The sequence below is a fragment of the Astatotilapia calliptera genome, chromosome 23 (genome assembly GCF_900246225.1).
Source record: "Astatotilapia calliptera chromosome 23, fAstCal1.2, whole genome shotgun sequence".
Lineage (NCBI taxonomy): Eukaryota > Metazoa > Chordata > Actinopteri > Cichliformes > Cichlidae > Astatotilapia > Astatotilapia calliptera.
In genome coordinates this window covers 10601166-10615698 of record NC_039323.1, presented here as the reverse complement: position 1 = coordinate 10615698, position 14533 = coordinate 10601166, and the positions used below count along the sequence as shown (strand labels likewise).

The 14533-nt window shown below is 44.1% G+C and overlaps 1 protein-coding gene across 2 annotated transcripts; it reads left to right on the top strand.

Annotated features, from left to right (window-relative positions):
- The first annotated feature begins 1649 nt into the window (after positions 1-1649).
- On the top strand, positions 1650-13395 carry rorca (RAR-related orphan receptor C a). Of its 2 annotated transcripts, none has more exons than XM_026159054.1 (10): positions 1650-1979; positions 6771-6856; positions 6964-7105; positions 7223-7663; positions 7770-7891; positions 8552-8684; positions 9013-9120; positions 9291-9401; positions 10141-10253; positions 10376-13395. In XM_026159054.1, the coding sequence occupies exons 1-10, from the start codon at positions 1973-1975 to the stop codon at positions 10535-10537; spliced, it is 1425 nt and encodes a 474-aa protein (XP_026014839.1). In that variant the 5' UTR covers positions 1650-1972; the 3' UTR covers positions 10538-13395. The 2 variants fall into 2 exon arrangements, with proteins under 2 accessions (XP_026014839.1, XP_026014840.1); XM_026159055.1 differs by lacking the exon at positions 1650-1979 and adding an exon at positions 2012-2963.
- The last annotated feature ends 1138 nt before the right edge of the window (positions 13396-14533 follow it).

Genomic DNA, 14533 nt, shown 5'->3' with positions numbered 1-14533 from the left:
ATGTCACAGCGCTGCAGTATATTTAAAGACAAAATGTTTTTCAGCCTATTATGGGTCACTTTAACAGCCATGAAGAATAAATAGATTTTCAATGTCACATGTCATCATCTCTGCTGTCAGGATCTTTACATCTCGCCTGTATGTAAGGTTTTTATGGAGGTCTAGCTTGTAGGTCCAATTTTAGGCTGGACAGACTTTGCCAGTTTGTTCTTAATGATGTGATGTGTGATCATTATTTTGTATTTTGGCTTTCATTAGTGGTTTTTAAAAATACAAATGATTTGGGGACACCAGCCTGGAGCAAAAGCAAAAACTTCTGTGAAAAAATAGTCCAATTTGGACTATTTTTTCACTTAATGCTTTCCATTGATGCTGAATTAAAGTAACACACAGTATGTGGGGGTTGGGGCTGAGGCTGCTCTGTCAGCCAGCGCTGCCTTCTTCATCAGGATGGGGAACTTCACAGACTGGAATATCATAAAGGAGACTTCACTACTAGCTGACTAGAAGACCAGCATTCCCCAAGCATCACATGAGGCAAACTGGCTTCTGTGTGTCCAGCCTGGGCATTTCTGGTCCCTGTACATCTGTAGAGAGGCCTTGGTTTGCAATGCCAGCAGTACGTAAGAATGAGCTTCTTCTGAAGGGTATCTGCCCTCTCCCATAGAGGCAGGGTGAGGAGCTTGGTGGTCTGAGGTACCAGAGTAGAGCTGCTACTCCTCCACATCCAGAGGAGCCAGCTGAGGTCATATGGGAATTTAAATGGAAAGGGACTGGTTCTTATCTAGTGCTTTCCTCAGAGCCCTATGCAACATGCCTCCTTCATAAAGGCACTTCCCATATGGAAAAGAAATAGTAAAAACATATATGATTTACTCATGAAAGTGGCCAATTTCTCATTACTTTCATATATCTTTTTAGTATGTATACAAAACATACAAGTTTCATTATATAATTTGTATAGTTTTCACTCTTGTATGCTTTTCATACAAGTTTCATACAAGACAGATAAAAACTTTATAAGATTTATATATATCTTTTCCATATGGGTTGGACTGGAACAAACGACCAACCTTCCAATTAGTGGATGACTGACTCTGCCTCCTGGGTTACAGCCATCTGACCAGGATCACCCCTGAACACCTCCCAGGAGAAGTGTTTGGGTCATGTCCTTCCAGGAAGAGGCCCCAGGACAGACCCAGGATTACATCGCTCCAGCATATCCTGCATGGATGGCTGGTTATGCTGCTTTACTTTAAATTACGACTGAAAACTATATTAAAAAATAAATATATGTATATGTGTATATATATATGTGTGTGTGTGTGTGTGTGTGTGTGTGTGTGTGTGTGTGTGTGTGTGTGTGTGTGTGTGTGTGTGTGTGTGTGTGTGATTATTTATATACCTAATAAAGCTGTGATAGTTTGAGTTTTTGTGTTTGCTGCTCTCTGAGTGTTCTCACACTCAATGATGGGGGGGGGTCTTGGGGGTCTCGGGGCCTCCCTGGCAGTCTGCGCGTGCCGCAGGTCTGCAGGAGGAGAGTAAACAGTTCCCACGCTGGTCTGCTGCCGGTCTGAAGTGACACACTGCCACACTTTCCCACGCACGCGAGAGCCTCCTTAAAGCGCGAGGGGGAGGGGGAGCGCGCGTCAGCTCTCTGGGCACGAGGCGGGCGGGCCGCGGGATGAGGATCATGTGTAGTCCACGCGCCGAAACTAGGTTAGAGCGAACCGCGCAGCAGAGAGGAGCAGAGCGCAGAGCAGGCCTGGAGTTTCCCGCAAACAGAACGCACATAGCGGAGGCGTGCTGTCACACACTTGCGGGTTACGGATCCATATGAGGAGTCGTTGTTGTGACGGTTTCCAGCGGCTCCGGTGTGGAGCGAGTAAGTGCGCGTTGCTGTCACAGTTCCTTGGCTTCATTTCCACGCGGACATTTATGACCCCAACAGTCGGTTAGACCCACGGCAGACATGAGAGGTGAGGTTTCTTTTCTTACTGTGGAAAACGTGACTTTTGGGTGTATTTGCGTGTTTGTTCGTGCGCTAGCGGCCGCAGAAAGTTTCCGACTACGCGCAGCTGATCGGACGTGAAGTTACCAGCTGTCACTTCAAAGACTGCCAGGCTCGTTTGCACACTTTTGACACAAAGAGTGAAAAATATAATTTTAAAAAGAGGGTCGTGTTAAACATAGATTATGGCCGTGAGCGCGGATCCGAGCAGGGATTCGTGATTAGAGGAAATCTAATCGGCGAGCGGCTCCGGTTATGTAAGAGGCAGGGAGGAGGAGGAGAGCGGAGTGATTCGTGGCTGCACAAAAACCTGCAGCCAGGATTGTTTACGTTATTTCCAGCATCAGCTCTCAGTGATTATTAACCTTCCTACTGTTTATACTTACAGACACGCTTTAGAAGTAGTTTTACTGTTAACATGTTAGAGCTGCCTGCTGTGTGATACAGTTTACTACTACTACTACTAATAATAATGATAATAATATGGAGGTTGTTTGAGTTTCTCTTTTGTCCCGGTGTTTCCTATAATTCATAAATCAGAGAGTTTTGTGTTTTCAGACTCGGTTTTTCTGTGAAAGAGAGAGAGGAGGCGCTCCATTGACCTAGTTCTGTCATTGAGGATTACGGCGCGTGCGTGAGTGCGCGTGCGTGTACACCGATACTGTTGTCAGACTAATAAAACACAGTCGATCATTTCCTTCAGGGATGTTTTCATCGGATGGGAGCTGAGCTGGGACAGCCTGCTGTCTTTAAAGATTCAGGTTTCTTCAAAGTTGCAGATAAAAATAATGGGACACAAACGCGTCTCCTCCTCTCATGTGCGTGTTGTGTTTGGAGTTGACTTTGCCCGTTTCAAATGGCTTTTGCGATGCTGGACCATCATGCACACCGCTGTGACAGGCAGGATATGGACACAGCAGGGTTACAAGACACAGCCACTCACAACACAAATGTAAGCTAGATCTTAAAGTGCACTTGAATTTGGCCTTTTCCAGAGTCATGAGTGTAACTGAGTTTGAGGCGGGTGGGTGCAGAGAGTTTCATACTCGGTGCCGCTGCATTTGAGCTCAGTTACCCGCCCCCCAATCAAAGGCACGGTGGCAGTAAAGAGGGACGCCGTCTCTGCTGTCCAAGGACACTGCTGTGCTGAGCTCAGCATCAAAGCCACTATCTGTGGGCTGTGCAGCCTTGGGGAAGTTCACAGCAAGTTACTGTATGTGTCAAGGTGCCCTTTGTGTCTGACAACTGCATGCTAAGATTCCAGTCCTCTTATCTAAAGCTTTAACTCTTCGTGTAACCTGCAGGCTGCTGTGTGAGCACAGTGTGACAGCTCTGTGTGTGTTATGACTGCACTTCATTCTGCAGTCACTGTGTTAAAAATATCATTTTGTTCTCTTTAACATTTGTTTAGAGTAAAAAGTATCATAATCCATTATCATTTGATAGGTGTGCTAATACACGATAAGCATTTCTGTGAAAGCAGATAACAGACATGCGAACAGACGTAAAGAGATTTTAATTCAAGGTGACTGTGATTGTTTCTGCACAGTCCTGAATTTGTTCCTGCTGTTTGCAGCAGCGAGCGCGATTACATGCTGGGAAGCGAATTCCTCAGTCCGTCTTTGCTTGTGTTGCACAGGCCCACTTGGGTTTGAGCTTGGAGTAGCGCGCACACACACACACACAGCCAGCTGAATGCACTTTATCTTTTCTGATCAATGGTGCGGGATTACAGAGACCCGCTTTCTCGGCAGACGCAGCACTGTGCTCAGCATATAATTATTTAATACAAGGCAAACAAAAAAGTAGAATGAAGGCGTGCAAATATTTATATTAAGGCAATCACTTTAAATGTTTAATTGTTAGCAGTGTAATACAGCCAGTGTAAAAACGTGAAGAGAAACACCCTTTTAATCTGGCGAGGCTGACGTGTGCAGACAGGCTTGTGTACGGCACATTGTGTATATGCACTGACGTGGCTGGCTTCCAGTGATAGGCTGGTTATACTTCAAGCCAGATGTGTCTCATTACATTTGTCTGAAAATCTGAGATAATTAGAAGAAAAAGTGTACTGTGGGAGTGTGACATCCTCTGTGTGCAATAAAATGTTTCATTTCACCGCAGATCAATCTATTACGCTTGCAGCACATTTTTAAAATGTTCGGGGTTAGTGTCAGGCCACACTGTGCTCCATAGGTAGGTCAGTGGGAGGAGAAGAAGAGAAAAGGCAATCATTACTTCTCATCTACCGGAGCTGTACAGAAAACAGGTGGCCACTGGGGCCCTCAATGGGAAACCTGTAGAAAGTGGGTAATTGAATAACCTGGCTGCAGCAAGCTCTTCAATGGCAACCAGTCCTCATGCTATGTTGCACAAAACCATATGCCGTGCTATACCACGCATGCCCCGGATACCCGTTCGATTATGGGTTAAGTGTACAATATGTCAGGTAAATGTAAAGTCTAGGGCAAATAGGACCTTGGACGGTATTTGATTAGCTGGGATAAGAGGGCAAAGTCTGCCTCGCTCACTGTTTACAGCGCTGACAAAGAAAGAAGTGTTGAGTAACTGGCACAAAAGAGACTTTTACATGAAAACCTCTTTGAATTGGAAGGTTTCAAAGGCCGTAAACCTGATGGAAGAATAATTCTTTTTGAATTGGAGGTTCCAACAGGTAGCACAGCCACAGGTAGCACAGCCTGTGAGGTAAAAGTTTACATATTTGAGCTCGATCAAGCTTCACTTATACAGCTGGTGTCAGTTAGTACTGAAGCCACTGATCACTGAGCTAATATTAGGTTCTAATGTGACTGTGTCTAAAAACACACAGATTTCTGGGCTTAAACATACAATCTGGCATTGAAACAAAGAGGAGTTTCTTTGTTTGGTCCTGGAACAAAAATGAATGCTGAGAAATAAACAGGGCGAGAATAAAGACGCTCTTGTTCAGACCCGTCCTGCACAGCAACATGTTTACAAATCACAGCAGCGTGTGTTAGCCTTTAGGGCTTGGCATGATTAATCTACAGGCTGGTATTTACACAAAATCAAGTGTACTTATGTGCAGCATTTTAGTTTATGCAACATTTATTGGTTTATTTGGCAAAGAGCCCCTGAGAGCAGGGGAAATCTCTGCACAGCCACTCTGCACCAGGGTAAAAATAGATTTATGGCCAAGCTCAAAGTCAGATGCGATTTCACTCAAACACCTGACATGCTGTAACAAGTTAAGACCTACTATTTGCTGCGTCTGCCTGCGTTTTACTGTACGACATGCTGCTGGAAATAAGTTGGATATTTGTGTCTTCAGTCTAGTCTCCTTCTATAATCAAATGTTACACCCTTGTCTTTCTAAACCAGAAGCAGGAATCCACCCCGCCTGTACTTAAAGACCGAGTCAGATCTGATTCCACCTTAAAACCTGCCAGAAGCAGGATTGTGTTCCTTGCAGGCTGCCAGCGCAGGCGCCTCCCCTCCACTGAATGGGAAACTGTGTCAGTGGAGCAGCTCTTGTTTGCTGAGCTTGGCTGTGCCGCTCAGCTGACTGGCAGGTGAGGCTGCGACTCACAGGCCTGACTTCTCCCTCGAAAGCCAATAGGAGCGCAGGAGGGTGTGGGACTTTCGTCACACTGTTGCCGGGACAACCACCTTTGAATGAGTTCGTTCGTGGAATGCAGCCAGATGCAGTTATATAACAGGCTGAAGGGCGGGGTAAGGCTCTGAGGGGGGAGCGATAAAGGGAGCAGTGGAGAATGGGACTTTTTTTTTTCCATTGCCTTTTATTTATTTATATCCCACACTTACGTTTCAGTGTCTAGCTCGTTCTAGATAAACCAGATCCTTAAAGATATGTCACCTGTGCTGCACACAAAACTTCTCTATAAGGCAAAAATAAGGGGAAATTAATGAGGCAATAAGTCAAGATTTGCAGGATGTCAGTCACCGATCCGTCTAATTTAGCCTCAGTGTGTGACGCAGGTCTCTCCCCACGCAGAGTGACTCATGAAATTTATTGGTTGTGAGTGGTTTAAATCAGCCCCTTCAGAAAACAGCAATTTTCTCAAAAGCTCTGAAGACCAGTTAAATCCTTTTGTGTGATTTACCGGTTACCTAATGCCCCTTGTGACCCAGCAAAGGTGGTTTAGTGGAGTTTTTGGTGCGGCTGAGAGCCCTAGAAAAATGGGATTTTGCACACAGCATACACGGCGACAGTCAGCGTGGCAGTAATAGCTGCTGTTTACCCGCTAACATTGTGTTCAACCTGGAGGAAAAGCTACAGAGCAAGAAAGAGCTGTGAAACTTTATAACCCAGGGCCTCAGCTAATGCAATTGACCTGCTATTCTGGGCTCGAAGGAGGCCCGGCTACTTAGATAAACAACATAATGAAAAGAACAGCCTGTTCCTCGGTAAGAAGGCTCAGGCTTTCAGTGAACTCCACGGGTGTACTGTGTACGTTTCTTTTGTGTTCCTTCTCCTCCTAACATAATCACAAATGTGTCTCATCTTCATCCGCTGCATTTCAAATATCGTGCCGCAAAGATGATGCAATGCCAGTTTCTGTGAGGAAAAGTGCGCCAAAAAGTCTCCTATGCACGGCCGCCACTCGATCTCAAAAAGCTGAGCGTTATGTCAGCCTGGAGTAAAGGCCTGACAATACCTGCATTCAGCATGACTGCCCTAAAAAGCAGACTCTGTTCTGGGTTTTCTGAATGTGGATTTCATAGTTTCTCGTTTTTCTGCACTTGTCTCTCTCTGCAGCTCAAATAGAAGTCATTCCCTGTAAAATCTGTGGGGACAAATCATCAGGGATTCACTATGGTGTCATCACCTGTGAAGGCTGCAAGGTGAGCAACATTCATCAGCAGTTGGTTTAAAAACAGGAAGAGCTGATCTTTAGAAAGTGTCGATGCGTTTTGTCAGATGCGCCCCTCACGTCTGCTTTTGTTTGCAGGGTTTCTTTCGGCGCAGCCAGCAGAACAATGCCATGTACTCGTGCTCGCGACAGAGGAACTGCCTAATCGACCGGACCAACCGTAACCGCTGTCAACACTGCAGGCTGCAGAAGTGTCTCGCTCTGGGCATGAGCCGCGATGGTGAGTTCGCTTACAAGATCTGTATTTAATTCACTCCAGTTTTCGCCCATCACAGTGGTGAGACGCTAACGCTTGTTTTACCGAGACCTTTAAATGTTTCGTTTTTCCCCACTGCAGCTGTAAAGTTTGGTCGAATGTCCAAAAAGCAGCGTGACAGCCTGTACGCAGAGGTCCAGAAGCACCAGCAGTCCCAGGAGTGCGGAGGGATTGGTTCCCGCGAGGAGAAGAGCGACACGGCTGACCATGGCCGTACCTACAGGAGAGGCTCCAGCGCCACGCTCAGCGATCTGGACGACATCACAACGCTGCCGGAGGGGCTGCTTTTTGACCTGCCGCTGACCCCGGACGATGGCGGAGGAGACTACTGTAACCTGGATATGATGGGAGGAAGTGCAGGCAGCGGCTCCTCCTCGCAGAGCTCCCCAGAGCAGACCAGCTTGGACTTTGGTGACGGAAACCACAGCATCAAGCATGAGTACCAGCTGCTGCATGACTCTGGACTCTTCTCACACGCCATCTTCAACCCGCTGCCTGACGGCTGCTCCCTGCTCGAGATAGGTCAGCATCAAACCCTCTAATAAGACGTTCATGAATATTAGAAACCTCTCGAATGCTCTTGCAAATCTAAAAACAGAAACTAAAGTAAGACTTTCTTTTGGTTCAGAGCGCGTTGCCCAGAATGTGGTCAAGTCCCACATCGAGACGAACCAGTACACCTCGGAGGAGCTCAAGAGAATGGCGTGGACCTTGTACAGCCCAGAAGAGACCCGCTCATACCAGACCAAGGTAAACTTTAGACAGATTATTGCTGACAAATTTGCTGCTGACCTAAACGAGTGCAGAGTCATTTTTGAGGGTTTTTTGTTGCTGCTGCGAGTCCAACTGTAAACTCGCAGAAGTTGGTGAAACTGTAAAACAGAGTAACACAACACAGCTGGTATCGTGCGCACCATTTCAGCCGCCGTTGTGCGTTTACATTGTTTTCCCTGGAAATCAGTCACACGGCCTCCGTGCAAATTGTGAAAGTCAGCGAGCGACTGTTTGTTGAGAAACAGTGAGACTTTATGACTTTATAATTAGCTAATCTGACACAGTGGGACAAAAATGATGTGCAGCGTGATTCCAGCTTGTTAATCCTACTCTGTAAACTCACACTGTCCTTTACAAGGTTATCAAAGGAACGCTTTCAGTTTTTACAAAGCGCAGAAATCAGAGGTACGACTTGTTGGAATGTTCCTTTCTTCGTTGTCGCTTTAATCTGAACATTCGTACAGGAAGGCCACAGATGGACACTGCAGATTCACACGAGATGCGTGAAATACTTTAAACCACACTGTACGACCGAAACCCCCCCCCAAAAAACTGTAACCATGCCAAACAACTTGTTTAATGTCTCATGTGTTGCTTTAATCCGATGGCCTTCCTGTGTTTGTCTTTCTCTTGCAGTCAGCTGAGGCGATTTGGCAACAGTGTGCCGTTCACATCACCAATGCAATCCAGTATGTGGTGGAGTTTGCTAAGCGCATCTCTGGCTTCATGGACCTCTGTCAGAATGATCAGATTATCCTCCTCAAAGCAGGTCAGTACATGACACACACAAACACAAACGCTTTATTTTAGCTCTCTCAGATCAGAACATCGCAGCTCAAAGTGGTCCCATTGCATTTTAAATCAATATAATTTATGTGTAGTTTTGTGTAAATCTAAATCTTCGCCTTTGTGTATTGTTGTAGTAGAGCATCTTTACTGGAAATGTTGTTGTTGTTATTAATGTGTCAGTCACATGTGGGATTATTTGAAAAATGAAATAAACCGAACATGTGACTGTGGTAACTGGTTTTATCGTGTTTGATCTCTGCTCAGTATGAATGTGTTTATCCTGAATGGCTTTTTGTTTGTGTCAATAGGCTGCATGGACGTCCTGCTCATCCGCATGTGTCGGGCCTACAACCCCATCAATAATACAATGCTCTTTGATGGAAAATTCTCCACTCCTCAGCTTTTCAAAGCTCTTGGTGAGTCCACACGTTTACAGTCTCTTCCTGGCTTGCTAGTTTTCTCTCCAAACAACTTTTATGAAGGGAAGAGCGGAGGATTTTAGGTCATTTTTAAATTGTTTACCGTTCTCATCACAGCCACTAGATTTTTGTTCTGATGCCATTTTTTTCCCTCTCTGTCCCCGAAGGCTGTGACGACCTTGTGAATGCGGTGTTTGACTTGGCTAAAAGCCTGAGCCGTATACAGATGTCTGACGAGGAGATTGCTCTTTTCAGTGCTGCTGTGCTGCTCTCGCCAGGTGAGATGACAGGAAATCACCCACTCACACATGCTAAACTGGTGTAACTGATATTCGGTGCGTCCGAGTACCACCTTGATGCTCTGGTTTTGTTTTTCTAATGCACGTAGAAGGGTCAGTACAGGTTTTCTGCCTGGGATCTGTAAACTTATAAACCTTTTTGTTGGGGATTGATTGCTTGATTGATTGAAGCTTCCCTGTTTTGTTTTTTTTACCTTAAAAATGAATGAACCTGTCCGGATGTCCTACAAATGTAGCATAAGAACTGTGTCTGCATGCTGGGTTTGAACAGGTTTCAATGCAGTTCAAATTTACCTCACAGTACTAGCGCTCACAAGCTATTTATAAACCCCATAATTTGCTAAATGTTCTGGCACAAGCTGAAAACTACTGTTGGCCTTTTACCAAAGCATACTATTGATGAATGAATGATTCATCTTCACCCCTACCTTGCAGCCCGCCTACATCATCATTGTATCATAGTATAAAAGTGAAACTGAAACCATGGCGACTGTGGTTAAATTGTGGATGTTTAACAGTCAATAAAAGCTCACGTTTTGGAAAAAGGTGTGCAGTCCTGTAAAACACAGACAGTTATATATATACTTTTTTTTTTATAGCAAAACAATATAAAACTACTTGTAAAAAGCTTCATGTTTTGTTTATATGTAGTTACACATTTAAAACTTACTGGGTTCAGATCCAAACAATGACCCGATGTGACTGCCTTCTCTTTCAGACCGACCCTGGCTGACGGATGTTCAGAAGATCCAGAAGTTGCAGGAGAAGGTTTACGTGGCTCTGCAGCGCTGCTTACAGCGACAGGGAACATCAGAGGAGAAACTGGCTAAGGTACAAAGCCTGCTGCAGCTCCTGTATCACCATTATTTTGGCTAAAACACCCTAATATTTTAACATTTACTGGAAGTTGTGTCCACTTTAAATCCTTAATCTTTTCTACATTTCTCTTCTAGATGGTGTCTAAGCTTCCCACGATGAGGTCCATTTGCAACCTTCACATTGACAAACTGGAGTTTTTCCGTCTGGTTCACCCAGAGACGGCGTATACGTTCCCTCCTCTGTATAGGGAGGTTTTTGGCAGTGAACTCACGTTCCCAGACTCCACAGAGGGCTAGGGCTATTTAGCTAAGTGCTGTGAGTCATATAGTGACACTGAGGTGCAGGGAGAGGAAGATTCAAATGTGGCGACCAGCTGAAGGAACACCAGCCAGCAGCTCAATGACAATCCTGCATGCTACGCTTTAGCGCACACTCCTCTCACCTCTGGCTCTCACTGCTCTGCGAGCCAGTCCTTTAAACCTAACACGACAGGAAGTGCTGCTGGGTAATCCATGCACTTTACCTCCTTTTAGGGAGTTAAAGGAACTATTCAAAAGTAGCCTACGCTCTTTGTATTCTCAAAATTATTTTTCTATAAGACCTTAAACCTCTCGTTAGGTTGAGTTCTTTTCTAATAAATTGGACTCTCACCGCTCTCACAGTTCCTGTAAGCTATTGTTGAATGTACCCCCCGTTCCCTGAACCATTCAGCACAGCCCTGCGCTTGATATAGAATGTACATACCTAAAATCCTCACCTACTTTGTGGAGATTTGCAGTAACGATGCCTGTTTCCATCGTCAGTCTAGTAACTGTTAATTGTTTCTTTAAGTATTTTTGGTAGCACCCATATTTTTTCAGTTTTCTAACATATGAACAAACTGTTTAAAGGGACCATGATCAAACTCTCGAGCAGACAGAGTTTTTAAACTGTGTGGGTCATGGGCGAACATTTAGCATCTCTGTTGCCAAGCACTTGGAAAGTCTTGCACACGGAGTACAAAACTTAGCGTTTACGCTGAAAATGTCGTAGGTATTTTTATGAGCACACCCTCAGACACTGACGTAAGTGATCTCTCTATTTTTTTTTTTAATCTAATCAGTGACCTCAGTCCTATTACCTTTTCCCTTTGCGAATGCCACTTAGAGAGATGCACACAGAGCTATTGTGGGTCTTTCGGAGAGAGACAGGCTGTTGCTGAGATGTAAAAATGTAAACTAGCACTTACGAGTCCTCCTTAGAATCAAAAAATGACCTCTGGGCACGAGATGTTACGGGTTCGCGCTCATGCTAAACCAGTGAGAAACACTAAATAAACCCTCCCGCTGCCCAGAGTCCAGCCCCCGAGAGGTTATCGTGCCCCCCGGAGGATCCCCTCCTTACCGTCGCCACCCACAGGTTCAAAAGACTCGGGATTAAAGAAAGCTCTTGAATGTGACAGTTAGTGTATCACCACCAGTATGGTTGGAGGTAGGTGGATGGTGGTGTTAGAAGATTTCCTTTCTGCTCAGGTCCTCGCCGCTGTGGGGTCGGGCAGGCGTTCTGATCAGAGAATTCACCCTTCTGTTTCTTGTTCTCCACTCCTTTACTACCTCACCCTTTTCAAACACTACATGGCACAGCAAAGGGTTGACAGAGCCATCAGCTACCCCCCTGAGTTATTATTTCTGCTTCGTATTAGAAATCAGCAATTAGTGCTAAAATCTGAACACCAGTGCTAACTGTTTCAAAATGTACTGTGTTTTTGCTTAAAACTGGACAGGATTTGAGTGCAAATGACCTGCTGGATGTGCTTGCCCTGAGGACATCCTCTCCGATTGTCAGAGCAACTCATGCCCTTAGGTCCAGGAAGCCCGGGATAGATACAGATCTATCTTGAATCCTGGAGACGCACTCTGCAGACAGAGGGTGCGTCTTCATAGCTGGGGAATGTATTGGACTTGTGTAGAAACAAAGGAGCATCCATTCTGCCAATATCCTAAAAAGGCTGTGAAGAAATTGTAATTCTAAGTTCTATTTCGAGCATTTTTTAAGACAATCACGCGACAGATGTTGGATGTCTGCTTTTGTGTAAAAATGTAAGCCAGGTTTGCTCTGCACTGCTGGGACAGTGCTCTTCACCATACACTATATTTTGTCAGCTAGTATGAAGGGGGTGTTACTGTTGTCTTGGTACTTAAGACAGAGGCATTGTGGGATTGTGCAATGTTGTCTTTCCCATCGTTCTCAGTACATTGAGCTGTTTTTTTGCCGTGTACTATAGCTAATATTTTCATAAGCACTTTGACTAAGTTGACCTTGCGGCACAGCAAGTAACGCTATTTATAATGTAATGTACCAAATACACAGCCACCTTCTTTTCAGATCGGCTGAAAATGGCCGAACGGCATTTAGAGATTGTAACAAAGTGCAATACTTTGTGCGTCGAGCCTGAAAACGCTAGACGCGCTAACTTCATAAGATTGAGTATATTTTGTGAGGTTGCAGGCCTAAAGTCTGTCCGGGGGGCAGTAGTTACGCTCTGCACTCGCATTTCTGTTTAGAGTCACTCAGGGAGATAGCTGGGCTCTCTGTCCTACAGTGTCTGCAGTCAGTCTAGCTAGCAAGACACCTTGCACCAACATAGAAGACCTTTAAACCTTGATCACTGTGTACAGTACATGTTCTTGTGAATGTTTGATTACAGAAGTATCAAAGATTTTACCCCTGTCTAATATCATTATTGCAAAATGGTTTTTTTTGAGTTGTAGATTAAATAGGATATATATAAATATATATATCTACATATAAATATAAAAGATGGATTATAATCTCGGATTCTTGTGTTGGTTTTGTTGTGATCTTTCATTTCTAAATTTTTATCCTTTTATGTGCTTGTTTCTCATCGGTTTAGTGTCCTTTTGTCTTGGAGAGATGTAATTCTATTTTTTTTAAAGAGCGTTTTTAAACATGTCGCCCTAAACTTTCTCTTTGTCATGATCCTTCTGTTTATATTTTCACTCTATTTTAAGATTATAACTATGAAATCAATATAGATTTTAATATGGAATAATTTATGACATGTCATGAATATAAAGCCCTTTAGGGTTTAACACAGTGAAGTGTTATTGCACAATGGTGATACTATATGTGGATTTAAGAATGTAATAAAAGTGTTTTTGCAATTAAAAAGAAAGTTTGTTGTGATTTTGTGTTTTGGTGACAAGCTGCTGGTAAGAAAATTGCTTCTTTGTTAAGTTTTTGGTTGGGTTGGTTGTTGGGTGGCTTAACAAACTAAACATTCTTCTGAAAATGCTCAGGTCCAAGGACTGGGCTCAAAGTAGCTGATGTGGAAAGAGAAGCTTTGAAAGCCGTGCAGGGGGCTGGAGAACTACAGCTGAAGACCAGTTTAAAAACTTTTAAAAAAGAAAGTCAACCTCCTTAGAAGCAAAATAGAAAGCAAAGTGCAATAATGTTTAAGAGGCATCTCCTCAGCTGTGTTTCATGAGCTGGAAGATGTTTACACTGTTCTGTATTTTGTAGAGTAGGTGATGGAAAAATGTGCACCACAAACAAAGAACTGATATAATACAGAGCTTTACATAATGACCCAGGGTTTAATGTAGGCTGTAGGTCAAAGGGCACGACCAACGCACCAAACGTGCAGCAGAGAAATCATTAACAATTCCAACTTCCCAGTTATCCATGTTTAGATTTTGGCACGTCTTAATTCCTGTAACTCTCTGTCAGTCAACCCTGCCCATATGGAAAAGATATATATAAATCTTATAGAGTTTGTATCTGTCTTGTGTGAAACTTGTATGAAAAGCATATAAGTGTGAAAACAGATATAAGACCCCTTGAAAAATTATATAATGAAACTTGTGTCCCACCTGCAACTTGTCCGAAATTCAGCTATAAGGCTCCTGACGGTTACCAGAGAGAGTATTACTCGGATACTTGCATCTTTACATTGGCTGCCAGTTAAGTACAGAGTCGATTTCAAGGTTCTGTTATTTGTTTTTAAAGCTCTCCAACGCTTGGCTCCGGGTTACATTTCAGATCTCTTAGCCCGCATTAACCACTCGAACTCTGCGGCCTTCCGGTCAGATGATTTTACTGGTCCCACGCTCCCAAATAAAATCTAAAGGTGACAGTTTCTTCGCCGCCGCTCCCCCGAGACTCTGGAACAGACTTGCCTCCTATTTGGAAATCTTTAAATCAAACCTCCTTGTTTTCACAGGCTTCAGATCACTTTGAAATCGGCTGCTGGTCTATTCTGTCTTTGATGGATGATGGATGCATGTGTATAT